Below are 15,236 nucleotides of genomic sequence, written 5' to 3' on the forward strand. Positions count from 1 at the left end.
AAACTAACATAACCATACTAATTACTAACTTTAATTTGAGCATTTAATTTCTTGAATTTATTTTAATGTCATTTATTTCTTGCTCATTTATTCATATTGCTTTTCATTTTGCTCACTTGAGCACATATTTTATGTTTATGCCATTTTCCTTTTGCTCATTTGAGCTCATTATTGTATATAAATATATTGTTGTCTTGTGTTGGTTTTGTTTTTGTCTTGTGTGAACCTAATGCAAAAAGGAGAAAAGGACTTAGAATTAGGACTTACCTATGCTTAAAGGAGTTCAAGAGCAACTAGGCCTCATGCCTTTAGAATGCTAAATTTGTTAAAGAGCAACTAGGCCGCATGCCTTTAGAATGCTAAATTTCAAACTTGACTTCAAAGGACTTCCTTTTCAAAACTCATTCTTTGTCCATTCCTCTTATTGTGTTATGAACTTTTTGATGTTTGCTCTTGTGTGATAGGGATTCCATCTTGAGATAGTAAAGAGGACCATTGTCATGAATAGCCAAGTTAAGAGAGACAAGCCAAATGGATATCCTAGGAGCTTGAATCTAAATTGTTTGATTGCTTCATTGTGTGCTAAGTCCAAAGGAAAGGAGCATCTGGAATCATCTCTATGATTTCAAGAAAAGGAACTCCAAGGGTTTTATCTTCTCTCTTATCTTTGTATGCTTTAGGACTAGCCCTTCTCTTCTTCTCTCCACTCTAACCCAAGCCAAAAATCTTTCCTAAACTTTGACTTTGTTTCAAACTAGAAGCCTAGGCCTTATGCCTTTGACTTTTCAAAATCTTTTCATTAATACTCATTGTGAATGAATCTTAATCCAACTTTGACTTCATTTTGTAAATAAACTTAACTTGTAAATATAACTCACTTTAAGTTGTTTTTGTGGTTCCAATGGCCACCTTTGTTAAAACTTTTTTTCATAAAACATTAGTCATAGGTTTGAGTTATCATAGTGGTTGATATGAATCTCACCTTATCCTTAGTGATTGGATTATAAGTCTTCCATACTTATTATAGGGTTAACCCCTCACTAGTATGTTGAAGCTCTCCTCACATGGTGGATTGTTGGTTTAGGTTGAGTTTTCTCCCTTTGATAACAAAAGACCTTAAGGCTTTTGATCAAGTCAATTCACTAATCTTTGAGAAGTTCTACCCCGAACTACGAGGTTTTGATCCTATCTTTGTGACGGTACGTAGGCAATGGGTTCATCCATTCAAACAACAAAACTTGTAAATATAATTTATTCTCTTCTCATCCCCCCAATCTTTTGAACATATTTTCACAAATACCAACCTACAACACATATTTGCAAAAATAGGTTCCCTTAGAGTACTAAGGATGTTTTGGGTGCGTAAAACCTTCTTATTTCATAACCAACCCTCTTACCTAGATCTCTGACATTTTTATTAGTTTTTGATTTGATAAAACTTCTTACTTGGCTTTTGTTCGCTTTTTAGCCTTTCCTTTGGACAAATAAAAGTGTGGTGGCGACTCGAATTGTATATTTACTTTTGGTTTAGACGATAAACCATAAGGTAACGAAAACCCCGCTACATGGGAATTTATCCGTTATCACTATAATAGGCAAAATAGTACACTTGCTATTTTTCTGATTAGCCCTCAAGCAACAAACTTTATTGCCTGAACTACCCGTTCAAGATTTCCGGCTTAGTCCCACGGAAAGAGACTTTTGATCTACCATCAAGCATGAGACTTCAATGCCTGAACAATTCGTTAAGAACTTCCTGCTCAATCCCACGGAAAGGGACTCCTGCTCAGCCCTCAAGCATGAGACTACAATGCTCAATCTATCCAGAAAGAGACTTCTGCTCTGCCGGCAAGCATGAGACTTCAATGCTCAATCATCAGAAAAGACTTCTTTGCACAAGCACCCAACAAGATACTTCTTTTCTCAATCTAATAGAAAGAGACTTACTCTAAGCACATCGGATAGAGTCTTCATATTCTCTTAACAAAAGAGTCTGGTATAAACCTTGTGTTTATATGTGTGCTTCTTAGTTAAGAAGATATGCAAAGGTTTTACACTCTTGAGAAGAATATGAGTTGATTGCTTCTGAGTGTGGAAGATTGAAGTTTTAAATCTTCTTCTCTTCATGCACAAATTTTCTTCTTTGTTGTGTCTTTCTGTTCTAATGATCTTCTTGATCATATTCACTCTACTCTCACACACTTAACCCTTCTGGTTATATTTTCCATTTTGTATGTGTTTCTTTCACCTGTGTTTTCTGTGTAACACAGTCTTTCTCTCGACTCATTTTGTGAACCCCCATCACAATTATGTGTAATACCCCCAAAATTTACCCTTCTTTTTTTCCTGGAAGCATGGGATTTTGTTTTACACTTCATTAGCATCATACTAGGTCATACTCATTGCATATTGCATTAGTGACATGGAAATCAGGTTTTGATTGATCACTTCTTACCAGAAGGATCCCACACAAAGCAAGATTGAGAATTGGACTTCATTATCTAAGTATACAAGTCTCAAGGTTCTCAGGGGGATCCAGGTGTCTTATTATGGTCCTCGGTTCATCGGTGGAGGATTCAGAGCTCTCAGAGTGTGCATCTGGATTTAATCAAGAAATTAGGGTTTCATGGCTACCTGCAACAGGAAATGTTTGGTTGGAAGTAGAGGAGCTCATCCATGTTATGATTAGAGAGGCATCTTGGCCTAGGAAGACTCACAATTATCTCAGAAAGATCCATTGGCAAGCAGCGCAATCAGTTCCTGGTCATTTTTGCCCTAAAACTAGGGTTTGGTATTAAATCAGTTTATTTCTGATTCTTTGGTTGAAACTCTTTTCCATGGCCCTCCATATGTCCATAAGGGTCTACATATAAAAAATCAGCTCTTTATTTGAGCCAGGAGTGCTTCAATTGATCACTGGGATCGGGAATCAGACAGTTTGGGAAAAGTCAACTGTGGGGCCAAAAAAGTCAACTCCTGACATTTTGAGAGTGGAATCTCAAAATCCATGCCTAGGGAATCCTACATGTGAAATTTGATCAAGGTTGGATCATGGATTCATCATTTAATCAGGAATTGGAAAAGTTACTTAATTTGGAAATGGTTGACTTTCCATTTAGGGCAAGTTTTCATGGTTGTTGCATTCACTTTAAGCCCATTTTCCATCAAGATAAAAGCTCCACTTGAAAATTTCTCCAACATGAAAGTTGTCCTCTTGTTCCAAGCTTTCTAGAAATATAAATTTTGTTCCATTTGGATCAAAATTGAGAAAGTTATGCTTAGTCAAAGTGAGACATGTTTTTAGGACACTTAGAAAATTTTCTAAGTCTCAAAATCTTCAAAGTTTGTCAAGACTTCTTGGCCAATTTTCTTGTACTTCAAGGCACCAATTGAAAATGTTTTCTTCACAACAATTATACCTTGCCATGTCCTCTTTCACCTCCTTTTTGAATCATCTCATTTGGATTCATGGTTTGAGAGATACATTCACCTAAAGTGGGCACCATGACTTGATTCTCTAGGCAGATTTTAGGCCAAACTGGCCCAATCAGTTTTGCATGGTGCAACATGATCTTGAGGGCCATTTTTCACCTTCTTCCATTCATCATTTCCATTTGTGCCCAACATTAAAGATGACATGCTCCATGAGGTCTTGCTACTGTTTTCATTATTTCATCATTTGGTAGCTTGCTCATTAAGTTACATAGCCTCAAAGTCACCCCTTTGGACTGTTTTCTTGCCAGACCAAACAGACCAAAACTATGCTGCATAAAATCAGCCCACTTTTTGTTTCCCCATTTGTCCATGCACTCTTATTTCCACTCACTTAAACTTTGCCAAAATAAGTAACCTTCTAACACCACCTCACCAAATGCACCATTTGCTCACATCCAAAACAAGTCATTTTTCAGCCCATTAAGACACTTAGACCCACCATATTTAAGCACTAAAACCCTAAATCTGAAGGCCATTGTGAATTTTCTAGGTAAGCAAGGGAAAGAGGTCATTATAGTCAGCTTGCATTTCACAGCAAAGTTCTTAAGTTGAAGTTTTGGAAGCACCAAGGCAACACCTTTTCTCCCATTCTCTCCATAACCAAGAGGCAGTGGACCAAGCTTCCACTAGGTAATCATCTTACTCAATGGCCATTGTTTTGCTTATCCTTATGCTTGCTTACTATGCTCATCTTCATGCTTGTTTGCCATGCTAACCATATGCTCATGTTTGTCTCATTCTTGTTTACAATGCCAATCATATGCTTGTGTTCTTAATGTTGAGTTTGTGCTGTTAATTTTCTGTTCATATCTGTGTCCATGTGGACATCTTGTGGTCAACTTTTCTCCATGATTAAGCCATCATTTCATTCAAACAAAGCCACCATGTTAATCTTCACATTTCATACTTGAATTCTGGTTTTTATTTCATGATTTTTGGTGCACTATCGTGTTTGCATTTTTGAGTTGAAGATTGAAAAAATCCACTGCATGTTTCGCGTTTCTGTTGCATGGCGCTAGGGTTTCTGCTTCCATGGGGAAGACGACCACGTGTCGTCGCGAAGGCCCTTAGATCCAACATTTGGGTTTTAATCGTGGCCGCCCGCGTGCTTTTGTCCTGTAGTCACTTAATGGAACATGACCAATTGATGCAAGGTTACATGATTTATTTTAATTAAATGTTATTTAATCCTGTCACGCGCTGGTTTAATATTGTTTTGGACCTTGGGCCTTCCTCTGTCTGCTTTCCACACCCCCACTTCGCATGGCCCATGAGCGCCTATTTTGTTTCCCAACTCAATTAAGTACTGATGCACCCCCTCTTTCATGTTCATTTTTTAATTCTTATTTTTTATTCTGTTTTGATTTTAACTAATAAAAAATATTTGCTTTGTTCAAAAAAATACCCAAAAATATTTTCCATTTTTCTTAATGCCTTATTTAATTTTATTTAATTTTTATTTTCGTATTTATTTAATATTAATATTTTATTTTAATTATTAATTCTAAACGGTTCATTTTAGCATACATTTTTTTTATTGATTTTATTTCCATAGCTTAAAATTCTTTTTAGCTTTTGATTTTTGGGATGAAGGTTGACCACTGTCCCATGGTCAACCTGACCTTTTCTTGGAATTTTATTTCCCATTTTTCAATTTATTTGATAATTATTTTGGTTGGTTGACTTTTGGTTTGACTATTGTTTTATTTCATTTAATTTATGTACCAATTTTCATTATTTTTGAAATATTTTTGGGGGATGATGATGTCATGACCCCATCTTATTTAGTTTAATTTTTCATAATTTTCTTGATTAATTTGCTATTTATTTGACATTTTTTAAGTTGACTTGAATTTTCAGTTGACTTTCTTATGATCGATGTTTGACTTAGGGATTGCTTATGGCAATTGAAGAGATCTTTTGATCCTCCCTTGTTCATCTCATATGCCATGTATTAGAGGCCTTTCATATTGGTTTTATTTTATCCTTACCTCATTTCCTGATTAAATTATTCAGTGGACCCCTTGTGTACATCTTTTCATATGTCTGAGTCATCTGTTATCTGTTTTACTTGTTTCTTTCATCCATGCTTCTATTGCTTGATTGTTTAACATGTTCATACTTCCCATGCATTGTTTAATGCTCCATTATTTGATTCTTTGATTTGATTATATGCCTGATTACTTATTCTTATTGTTTGATAATTGTTGCCTACTTGTATGATGATTGAGGCATATATTCTTATTGTTTGATTAACTGTTGCCTACTTGTATGATGTATGAGGCATATATTATTATTATTTGATTGCCATGAACAATCCCCATTCATAACAAATGTACCCCTCTCCCATGAAGTGTATAATATTTATTCTTCCATTCTTTATTCATCTGTTAATACAAGAATTAAAACGAACATCCGATAACCATTTCAAAACAAGATCAAAAGCTCGATCCAACGTCGAGTAATAATTTTCAAAACTTAACAGAACCAGCACGTATTCATCCATCCTTTTGTAAGTCGATTGCTTCATGCATCGCCATTTCTCTTGTAAGTCGATTGCTTCAGGCATCGCCATCTACCTGTAAGTCGATTGCCTCATACATCGCCATCTACCCTTATCCGTAGCTCCTCTCCTTTGCTCCATCCGTCGACTCTTGTTCCGTTTTGGTAGCACCCATTAGGTATAACCCTTTGTATGATAACATAGGTAGAATTCCCTCATTCTTCGCATGTTAACATTAGGTAGATGTTCCCTTTGTAAATCCTAACACATAGGTCCACATTGCGTGACAACTCTAGGGCAGAGCTTCCCCACTTTTTTAGACCTTCCGTGCGTTTCCGATCTTATAGCATGTCAATCTGTTCTATTGCAAAGAGGTAACTGCCTAAGACTCGATTCAGCGAGCTGCGACACCTACTGCTAGGACGTTGAACACATTGCCCACTTTCCTTTGACACAGCTGGTGTCCTCGTTTGTAAATCCATGTTCAGATGGAAATCCTTAACCCCTAGTTAGGTGAACTACGACAACTCTGATTCTCATTCCAGATAAGATACGTAGCCACAAGACGTGATGTCTTAGCAAGCACACTTCTCTTTAACCCATAGGTAGCCGAGCTACGAAGACTCTGATTCTCATACTCAGATGAGATACATAGGCAGTGGATGCGACATCCTTGCGAGTCATTTCCTTTTGACCTTCTTTAGCAGATAGTACATTAGATATACCTACACCCTTTAGACTAGAACAACAAGAGTGGATCCCGTAGAGTACTATGGATGCGTAGGGGTGCTAATACCTTCCCTTCGCATAATCGACTCTCGAACCCAAGATTTGGTTGCGAGACCTTGTCTTTTCCTTTCTTCATGTTTTCTTCGATCGTTTCCTTTCCCTCCTTTGGAATAAATAACGAACGGTGGCGACTCTTTTATTTCTTTTTCCCGTCGGTTGTTTTTTTCGCCCAGTTGCGACACTATGCGAACACAATCATGTATTCTTCAACCCCATACATTCTCAGTCATAACCACTTTGAATGTTTTCCATCTTCTTCTTATATAGATACTGAAAATAGAAACGTTGAAGATTTAAATAACCCATGGTACAAGTAGCTGTTGAAGGTTATTATCTAGAGCACGTGAAGTGTATTATAAACTCAGCTAGCATAAAGACGTTGAGAGGAGCATATTAGAGTTCAGAACATTTGAAGAGATAAGATCCTGACAACGTTACTTTTTTGTGATTTGACATAAAGTAGTATACCGTTGTCACTGTTTACTGGTGAATTTGGTAAACAAAATAAGTTTTTATTAATACTTAAATGATCAAACTCGAAAATATCCTGGAACATATTTGTGTGAATTATGACTTTTAAACATATTGCTATCGAAATCGAATGCAATGTTTGAGAGATAATAATTTGAACTTGAATAAAATCGAAATGTAAATGCTTTAAAATGAAGTGATTGAAAAATCAAAATGTACATATTTTGAAAGTAAAATGACTGAAAAATAACTTAAATGCAGGAATAACTTTAATGTAAAATGCTTAAAATTTATAAATGTGGAACGCATACGTACATTTCCTCACCCGTTTCTCAATACGCATATACTTTGATTTTACAGGATTTTTAGAACAAATACGGACCCTTACAACATAAGCAAATGTCTATTTATATACTAGTCTAAAATAACTACCCACAACGGTCGACTAGAGACATCGCGCCACGTTTTCTCTCTCATGTAACAGTTATCTTCGACAGACTTCCACGTGTCTCTGAATAGCCACTTAATCCTATCCAAATCTGACTCGTTCGACTGATCAAAATACCCAACCCAAATATCGGAAATTTCACTAAGTCCAAATTTCGAAAATACCCTTTGATCTTTTACTACATGATTCAACTGGAAAATTGCCAAATCACCTTTTGACTGGTCGAAATGTATCAAACTAGCCTACGATCTCGATTGACCATGTTTGACTTCAAACCTCACCATGGCAAGCCCTTGTTTTTACTTACCATTAATGTCTATGTTGAAAATCCAAGGTAACAAATCTCCCCCAAAAAATTCATATTTCAATTTAGATTAGAAAAGAGAAAGGTGGCATTTTGAGTGTATTTTCGACATTGTTTCAACTTTACCGCTAACATCATCGTCATAATTACCATTTTACTTTGCTTTTTCATTTTCCGTAAGATTTTATCAGAATCTCATCACCCCTCCTAGTTTCTAGGAGAACATGAATGTGCACGTCTTCACTAACTTTTCCACTCACATTAATGCTACCACTTCATAATACATGAAATATTTCCATTACCTCCACACGTATGCCACGTGTCTGATTCTGACCAAAAATTGAAACTCTATAAATACCTAGCTCCATTCTCCTTCTCATCTTCTTTGGTAACACATTTCCTTGATCCTCTCTTTTGCGCAGAAAAACCCTTCACTTTCTCTTGCAGAAAGCTACTAAGTTCAACAATAGCTGCCAAACCTCAACTCTAAAGTTTGACACTGGGAAAAATCCTTTGGCATTCACGATTTTTCACAAAGAAAACGAATAAGGCAGATATTTCGTACCCGAACCACCATTGTCAAAGGAAAAAATTTCCAACGGGGCAAACTAGGTGGTTATCCCTTTTTCTTTGTCTGACAAACTCCTTGCATTTTTAGGGCCTTACTCGACTGCAAAGTCTTATTCTTGGAAAGTTAAGAACTTCTTTCCAGGTTACTTAGTTACAATTCCCTCAACATTCAAAGAACGTGTTTTCGATATATCTTTTATGGACAAACGTGCGCGTGTTTTTCGATCTGCACCTCCTACCCAAAACAAAGAATACCTCGCTTGGCTCGACAAAGTTCAGCCCCAAAGAAAGAAATAATGGAAAGAATTGGGTATATATGACATGATCAAAATATCTAGAACTAACCATAGATACAATCCAACCATGTTGTTAGCGTCGGTCTTTTTCTGGGAAGGTTCGACCAACACTTTTCAATTTCCTTGTGGCATGCTAACACCAACCTTTTTCGATGTGGAAGCCATCACATGACTAAACCCTCTAGGCAAAAAATTTACTCTAACCTTAGAGACAACCAATGAATTCACTATCAAACTATTTAGTTTCAAGAAATTTATCATTGATAATCACGATAAGAAAACTGCAGAAGTCTCTGACCAGGAGCACATTTCCTTTTTAACCCTTAGGCTTTCTTACTATGTTTTCTGCTCCAGTTCCTTACAAGTAGATAAGAAATTTGTACCTTTATCTATCCAGCTTCATGAGGGTCGGAAGATCTCATTAAGAAAGCTCCTCTTGGAAAACCTTTATCAATCACTTTGTGAAGCTTCCTACAAACTGAAACACCTTCCTGAGACTAACAAATTGTTTATGCTTTCTGGTCCCTTATGGCTTCTACAACTCTGGTTGAACTTCACATTTGAGCCCAAACTTAAAATAATTGAATCATAAGCTTTAATAGAATATACTAGTTGCATAGCCATCGAAGGCACAGGGCTTTCTTTAACCACTCCTTATGATAGCCCCTCCCAAATCACATTTATGAAATATATATAACTGTTCGTAGAATCGACCAATTTTGTTTCGACCATGGCTCCTTTCAAGGACCGATGCATTGGCCCATCTTGGTTCAGAAACATATTTCCTGGTGTGCCAACGTAATTCGCTGCCATGTCGAATTCTATTTGGGCAACTTTTTGACTCTTACACTCTTATCTACTAGAACCGAGATCGGGACTCCTGGTTATGGATTTTCCGACTATCAACCCAACTTAGTAGCCAGTAAATTCGGCTTCGACCAGCTACTACCATGTTCACTCTACACTCGGTAAACTGCCATTTCTTGGTCTGAAAGAAAATTCAGTATTGAAGACTAAAAAGCTTGCACGACATTTGCTCGCAACAAAGTCCTCGAAATTCCTACTTTCCAATACCAACCGTCCTTCTACATGACGATCAAATATCATAACTTGTGGACACAATACTTTGAAGGCCACTTTCCAGAAGAAAATTTATGAAAAGGTTATCGACTGCCTTCTCCACCGTCCTAGAACATCTAGAACAAAAAGGTAGATACTTTCCATTAACTTCAAATTCTTATATATCTTTTGTTTTCTCATATTTTGATTTGTAGGTGAACCTGAAATGTAATACCCCGATTTAATTTCCGTATTTATTTATTAGGTGTTTATTTTAATTAATCATTATTTGATATGATAATTAATTAAATATGTGTTATGGTGATTATTTGAATTATTTGAATATATGTGTTATTTGAATAATTGAATTTTATGAGTAGAAATAATAATTGTCTAGTAATTGGCCTAATTAATTAGAATGGATGGATAAGTGGGTTAAGCCCATTATGAGTTAAAAAGATAGTAAGGGTTTTAGAGATTAGAGTTAGTTTTGTAAAACAAGAGAAAAAGAGAGAAGAGAAGAGAAGAGAAGAGAAAGAGGAGAAGAGGAAACTAAAAGAAGAAGGACCTAGAGATTTCATCTATACTAAGGTAAGGGTGGGATTTCAAGTGATTATGGGTAAACATAATGTATGTAATATATGGGTGTTAGATATCATGAACTTAGGATTTGGGGATTTTGATTTATGAGAAACCCTAACATGTGTTTATGTTTTAATCCATGAAATTGATGTTTATGTTATGTTATGATGTTTCTATATTGAATTCCATGAATGAGTATGTGTATAAAACATGATTTCGTGTATAATTGCATGTTTGAGTTTCACTTGAAAATTGTTGATTTGGGATTTTGGTGAAAATTAGTGGAGCTTAGAATCTTGTTTCTATGATCCTAATAGTTGCTATATGATATATATATATATATATATATATATATATATATATATATATATATATATATATATATATATATATATATATATATATATATATATATATATATATATATATATATATATATATATATATATATATGTGTGTGTGTGTGTGTGTGTGTGTGTGTGTGTGTGTGTGTTGTATAACTATTTATTTCATGAAAAATGATGGATTAATGTGGTTTTATGATGGAAATTCGTGTTGGACAGCAGCATTTTCGCAATAGCAGTTTTTCTGGTTTTTGACAGCATTTTCAAAATAAAAATTTTTTTGGCTTTTGACAGCATTTTGAAAAACTTGTAAATTCAATAACTTTTGAATCATAACTCCGTTTGAGGTGCTGTTTGGACCGTTACCAAGCTAAGGATATTATCTATAACGTGGTATTCATTTTAATAACAGTAGATTAATATTTTATCAAAAGAATCCTAATATGGATGTATAATGTATGTGTGGTGAATGTGAATGACATGTTTTCTATTGTTTTATGTTAATGTGTTATAATGAGATTATGAATGTTATTTGATGTATTGTTTGGGATTGAAGTCATGTTAGGTGTATGTTGTGCAAATGTTGGATGTGGTATGCTTATTTATGATTAAGGGGTTGCGATCGTCTTAATTGCATGAGTATTGTTGTTGTTGCACACTTACACTAGCATGAGTCTATGAAAGAGGCAATGTTGGGTAATATCGCGTAGATTATTTGCTTGTCCCAAACCTAACGTCGAATGGGGTTTGCAAGCTTAAGGCCAAATTGAGCTTTAGAGGTGGTTATATAGTCTATTTGAGAGACGCTCGGCAAGCCGGAAATGATAACGGATGGGATCCACATGCATATCGCATCGAGTCACACATTGAGTCGCACGTGTCGGTGTGAATTGTTGTTTGTGTGATTATGTGATACGATTATGTGGATATGATTTTGGTAGATATGCATATACGTGGATTTTAGGTGATCCATTTGATATGAATTATTGATGTGTTGTTGATGTGATATGTGTTCATATTTGTGATATATGTGATGAAATGGTAACTTGTATACATTATGGAATCATGTGAAAGTTGCATACATATTTGATGATGATTTGTAAATGATGATGGATGATAATATGCACATGAAATCGGTATGTTGTGAAATATGACTTTTGTACATCGTTTAGTATTTATAAATGAATACTTGTGGATTATTGAGCCATGTCGTATGATGATAAACATGTGATTCATTAATAAGATGATATGATGCATGTTTGTATGAAGCGTGACGAATTCTAATAAATATATGTATGTTTGTTATACATTTTATATTATTATGTTTTTCTATAATGATTTGAATTCTCACCCTTCTGTTGGAATGATGTTCAATCGCGACATCGCTTAGGTACCGAAGATAGTGGTGCTTCGCACAAGGATTAGATTTAGAGGCTAGTTCTTGTTGTGTTTATACTAGGCAGTTTGTAGTGTTCTGGTCATGTAACACTTAGGTTTATGGGATTATTTGTATTTGTTTTGATGTTGAAAGATATTGTTGTTCTCTCTTTTATCTTGTTATTTGGATATGTTGGCTTTGGTGTTGAGTGGCCTTAGAGTCTAAAACGATATTTTATGGTAGATGATTTATGGGAATCATCACTATTTACCATTTATGAAGAGAGATGTTATTCTGATGTGTGAGTTTTCATGTTGGTTATTTGGTTTTGATTTATAATCCGTGTTACTTGTATGTGACCATGGCATGTGTTGTTTCTGGAAGAAGTAAATGTGATTCCCTTGTGTATGCATGCTTTAATTTACTCTGATTATGAAATTGTATGTTGTATTTGAGTAGTAGTAGTTTGTGGGGTGTTACATTAGTGGTATCAGAGCACGGTCGATCATTCGGCCAGGTTATGAATTTGTTTGATTTCGTTGTATCTGATTTGTGTGTATGACACAATCCTTGTTTTTGTGGTTATTTGGTTGGTGTAGCAGGAAGATGGTTGCTGGAAGGAATGATGATGTGCTTGCGGAGGTGTTGACCATGTTGGTTGGTGGCATTCCACAAATGAATGTTGGTGATCGGGAACGCGGTGCTGATGAGTTTCGTGCTTTGCGGAAGTTCCAAAGGAACAATCCACCAACTTTTGAAGGAGCTCATGAACCTGATAAAGCTCAAGAATGGTTGAAGGCGATTGAGAAAATCTTTCGAGTTATGAACTGTTCGGATGCGCAGAAGGTGCAGTTTGGCACTCATATGCTTGAGAAAGAAGCTGAGGATTGGTGGCGCAACATTGTTCAGAGATTTGATGAGGATGGTATTGAAATGACTTGGGAACTTTTCCGTGATGCTTTATGGAGAAGTATTTTCCAGAAGATGTTTATGGAAAGAAGGAAATTGAATTCCTTGAGTTGAAGCAAGGTAATGGTACCGTAGCTGAGTATGCTGCAAATTTTGAGGAGTTGATCAAATTTTGTCCCCATTACAATACTGCTAATGCTAAGAGATCTAAGTGTCTTAAGTTTGTGAATGGCTTGAGAACTGATATCAAGAAAGAAAGGGGTTACCAACAGATTACGAGATTTTTTGAGTTGGTTAACAAGAGTAGGATCTATGATGAGGATATCCGTGAGAGTGTTTCTCATTACAAGTCCTTGCATGATAAGAAAGGAAAATGGAAATTCCGAGGGAAGTCGTGTGATGGTAAGAAGAAAGCCGGTGATGGCAAGAAGCCGAGTGGGGGAGGATCTCATACTCCTATCAAGTGCTTCAGATGTGGTGTTGAGGGACATCGTGCTCCCGAGTGTCCTAAGGGCGATGTGACTTGTTTCGAGTGTGGCAAGCAAGGTCACAAATCTTTTGATTGCAAAGTTGGTTCGAATGTGACTTGCTACAATTGTGGTGAGCAAGGGAACATTAGTACCAAGTGCAACAAGCCGAAGAAGGAGAAAGCCAAAGGGAAAGTGTTTGCATTGTCCGGTGTTGATACTTCTGTTGAGGAGTGATTGATTCGAGGTGCATGCTTTATTAATAATATGCCTTTGATTGCTATTATTGATACCGGTGCGATGCATTCTTTTATTTCTTTGGATTGTGCTAAGAGATTGAATCTTGAATTATCTGTTATGCATGGAATCATAGTTATTGATACTCCGACTATGGGTTCAGTGACTACTTCATCTGTTTGTTTGAAATGTCCGTTTGAATATTTGTGATAAAGATTTTGAAGTTGATTTAGTGTGTCTTCCATTGAGTCAACTTGATGTTATTTTGGGAATGGGCTGGTTGAGGGCCAACCATGTCTATATCAATTGTTTTGTGAAAGTTGTTCTTTTTCTTGAGCCAGAGAAGGAATGTGATTTATTCTTGTCTACTCAACAAGTGAATGAATCTGTGCGAGATGGTGCTGAAGTGTTTATGTTGGTGGCAAGTTTGAAGCTTAGTAAAAATGGAATAATGGGTGAATTTCCAGTTGTTCGTGATTTTCCTGAAGTGTTTCCTGATGAGGTTAGCAATTTGCCACCTGAACGTGAAGTTGAGTTCATGATTGATTTAATTCCTGGTACTAGTCCAGTATCGATGGCTCCGTATCGGATTCACCATCTGAGTTGAAAGAGTTGAAGAGTCGACTAGAGGATTTGCTTGATAAGAAGTTTATTCATCTGAGTGTGTCACTGTGGGGTGCACATGTCTTGTTAGTTAAGAATAAAGAAGGTATTATGAGGTTGTGTATGGATTACATACAACTGAATAAGGTTACTATAAAGAATAAGTACCCGCTTACGAGGATTGATGATTTGATGGATCAGTTGGTTGGTGCTTGTGTGTTTAGCAAGATTGATTTGAGGTTTGGGTATCATCAGATCCGTGTGAAAGCTGGAGATATTCAGAAGACTACTTTTAGAACAAGGTATGGACACTATGAGTATTCGGTGATGCCTTTCGGTGTGACGAATGCACCTGTTGTATTAATGGAGTACATGAATCGGATTTTTCATAAATATCTCAATAAGTTTGTTGTTGTGTTTATCGATGATATTTTGATCTATTCGAAGAGTGAAGAGGATCATATTGAGCATTTGAGGATTGTTATATTTGTATTGAAAGAGAAGCATTTATTTGCTAAACTTTCGAAGTGGGAGTTTTGGTTTAAGGAAATGAGTTTCCTTGGCCATGTGATCTCCAGTGGTGGTATTTCGATTGATCCTTCTAAGGTTAAGGCTATATCTCAATGATAAGCGCCGAAATTTATGTTTGAGATTCGTAGTTTTCTTGGTTTGGCAAGTTATTATCGAAAGTTTATTGAAGGTTTTTCTAAGTTATATTTGTCATTAACGCATTTGACTAGGAAAGGTCAAGCTTTCATTTGGACTGCACAGTGTGAAGCTA

At 36.0% G+C, this 15,236-nt stretch overlaps 1 protein-coding gene across 1 annotated transcript; it reads left to right on the forward strand.

The window, feature by feature from the left end:
* The first annotated feature begins 12,845 nt into the window (after positions 1-12,845).
* Positions 12,846-13,852, forward strand: LOC127094404 (uncharacterized). The gene is made up of 2 exons (XM_051033245.1): positions 12,846-13,164; positions 13,284-13,852. The coding sequence occupies exons 1-2, from the start codon at positions 12,846-12,848 to the stop codon at positions 13,850-13,852; spliced, it is 888 nt and encodes a 295-aa protein (XP_050889202.1).
* Positions 13,853-15,236: the final 1,384 nt, after the last annotated feature.

Source organism: Lathyrus oleraceus, chromosome 6, assembly GCF_024323335.1.
Source record: "Lathyrus oleraceus cultivar Zhongwan6 chromosome 6, CAAS_Psat_ZW6_1.0, whole genome shotgun sequence".
Taxonomy (NCBI): Eukaryota; Viridiplantae; Streptophyta; class Magnoliopsida; order Fabales; family Fabaceae; genus Lathyrus; species Lathyrus oleraceus.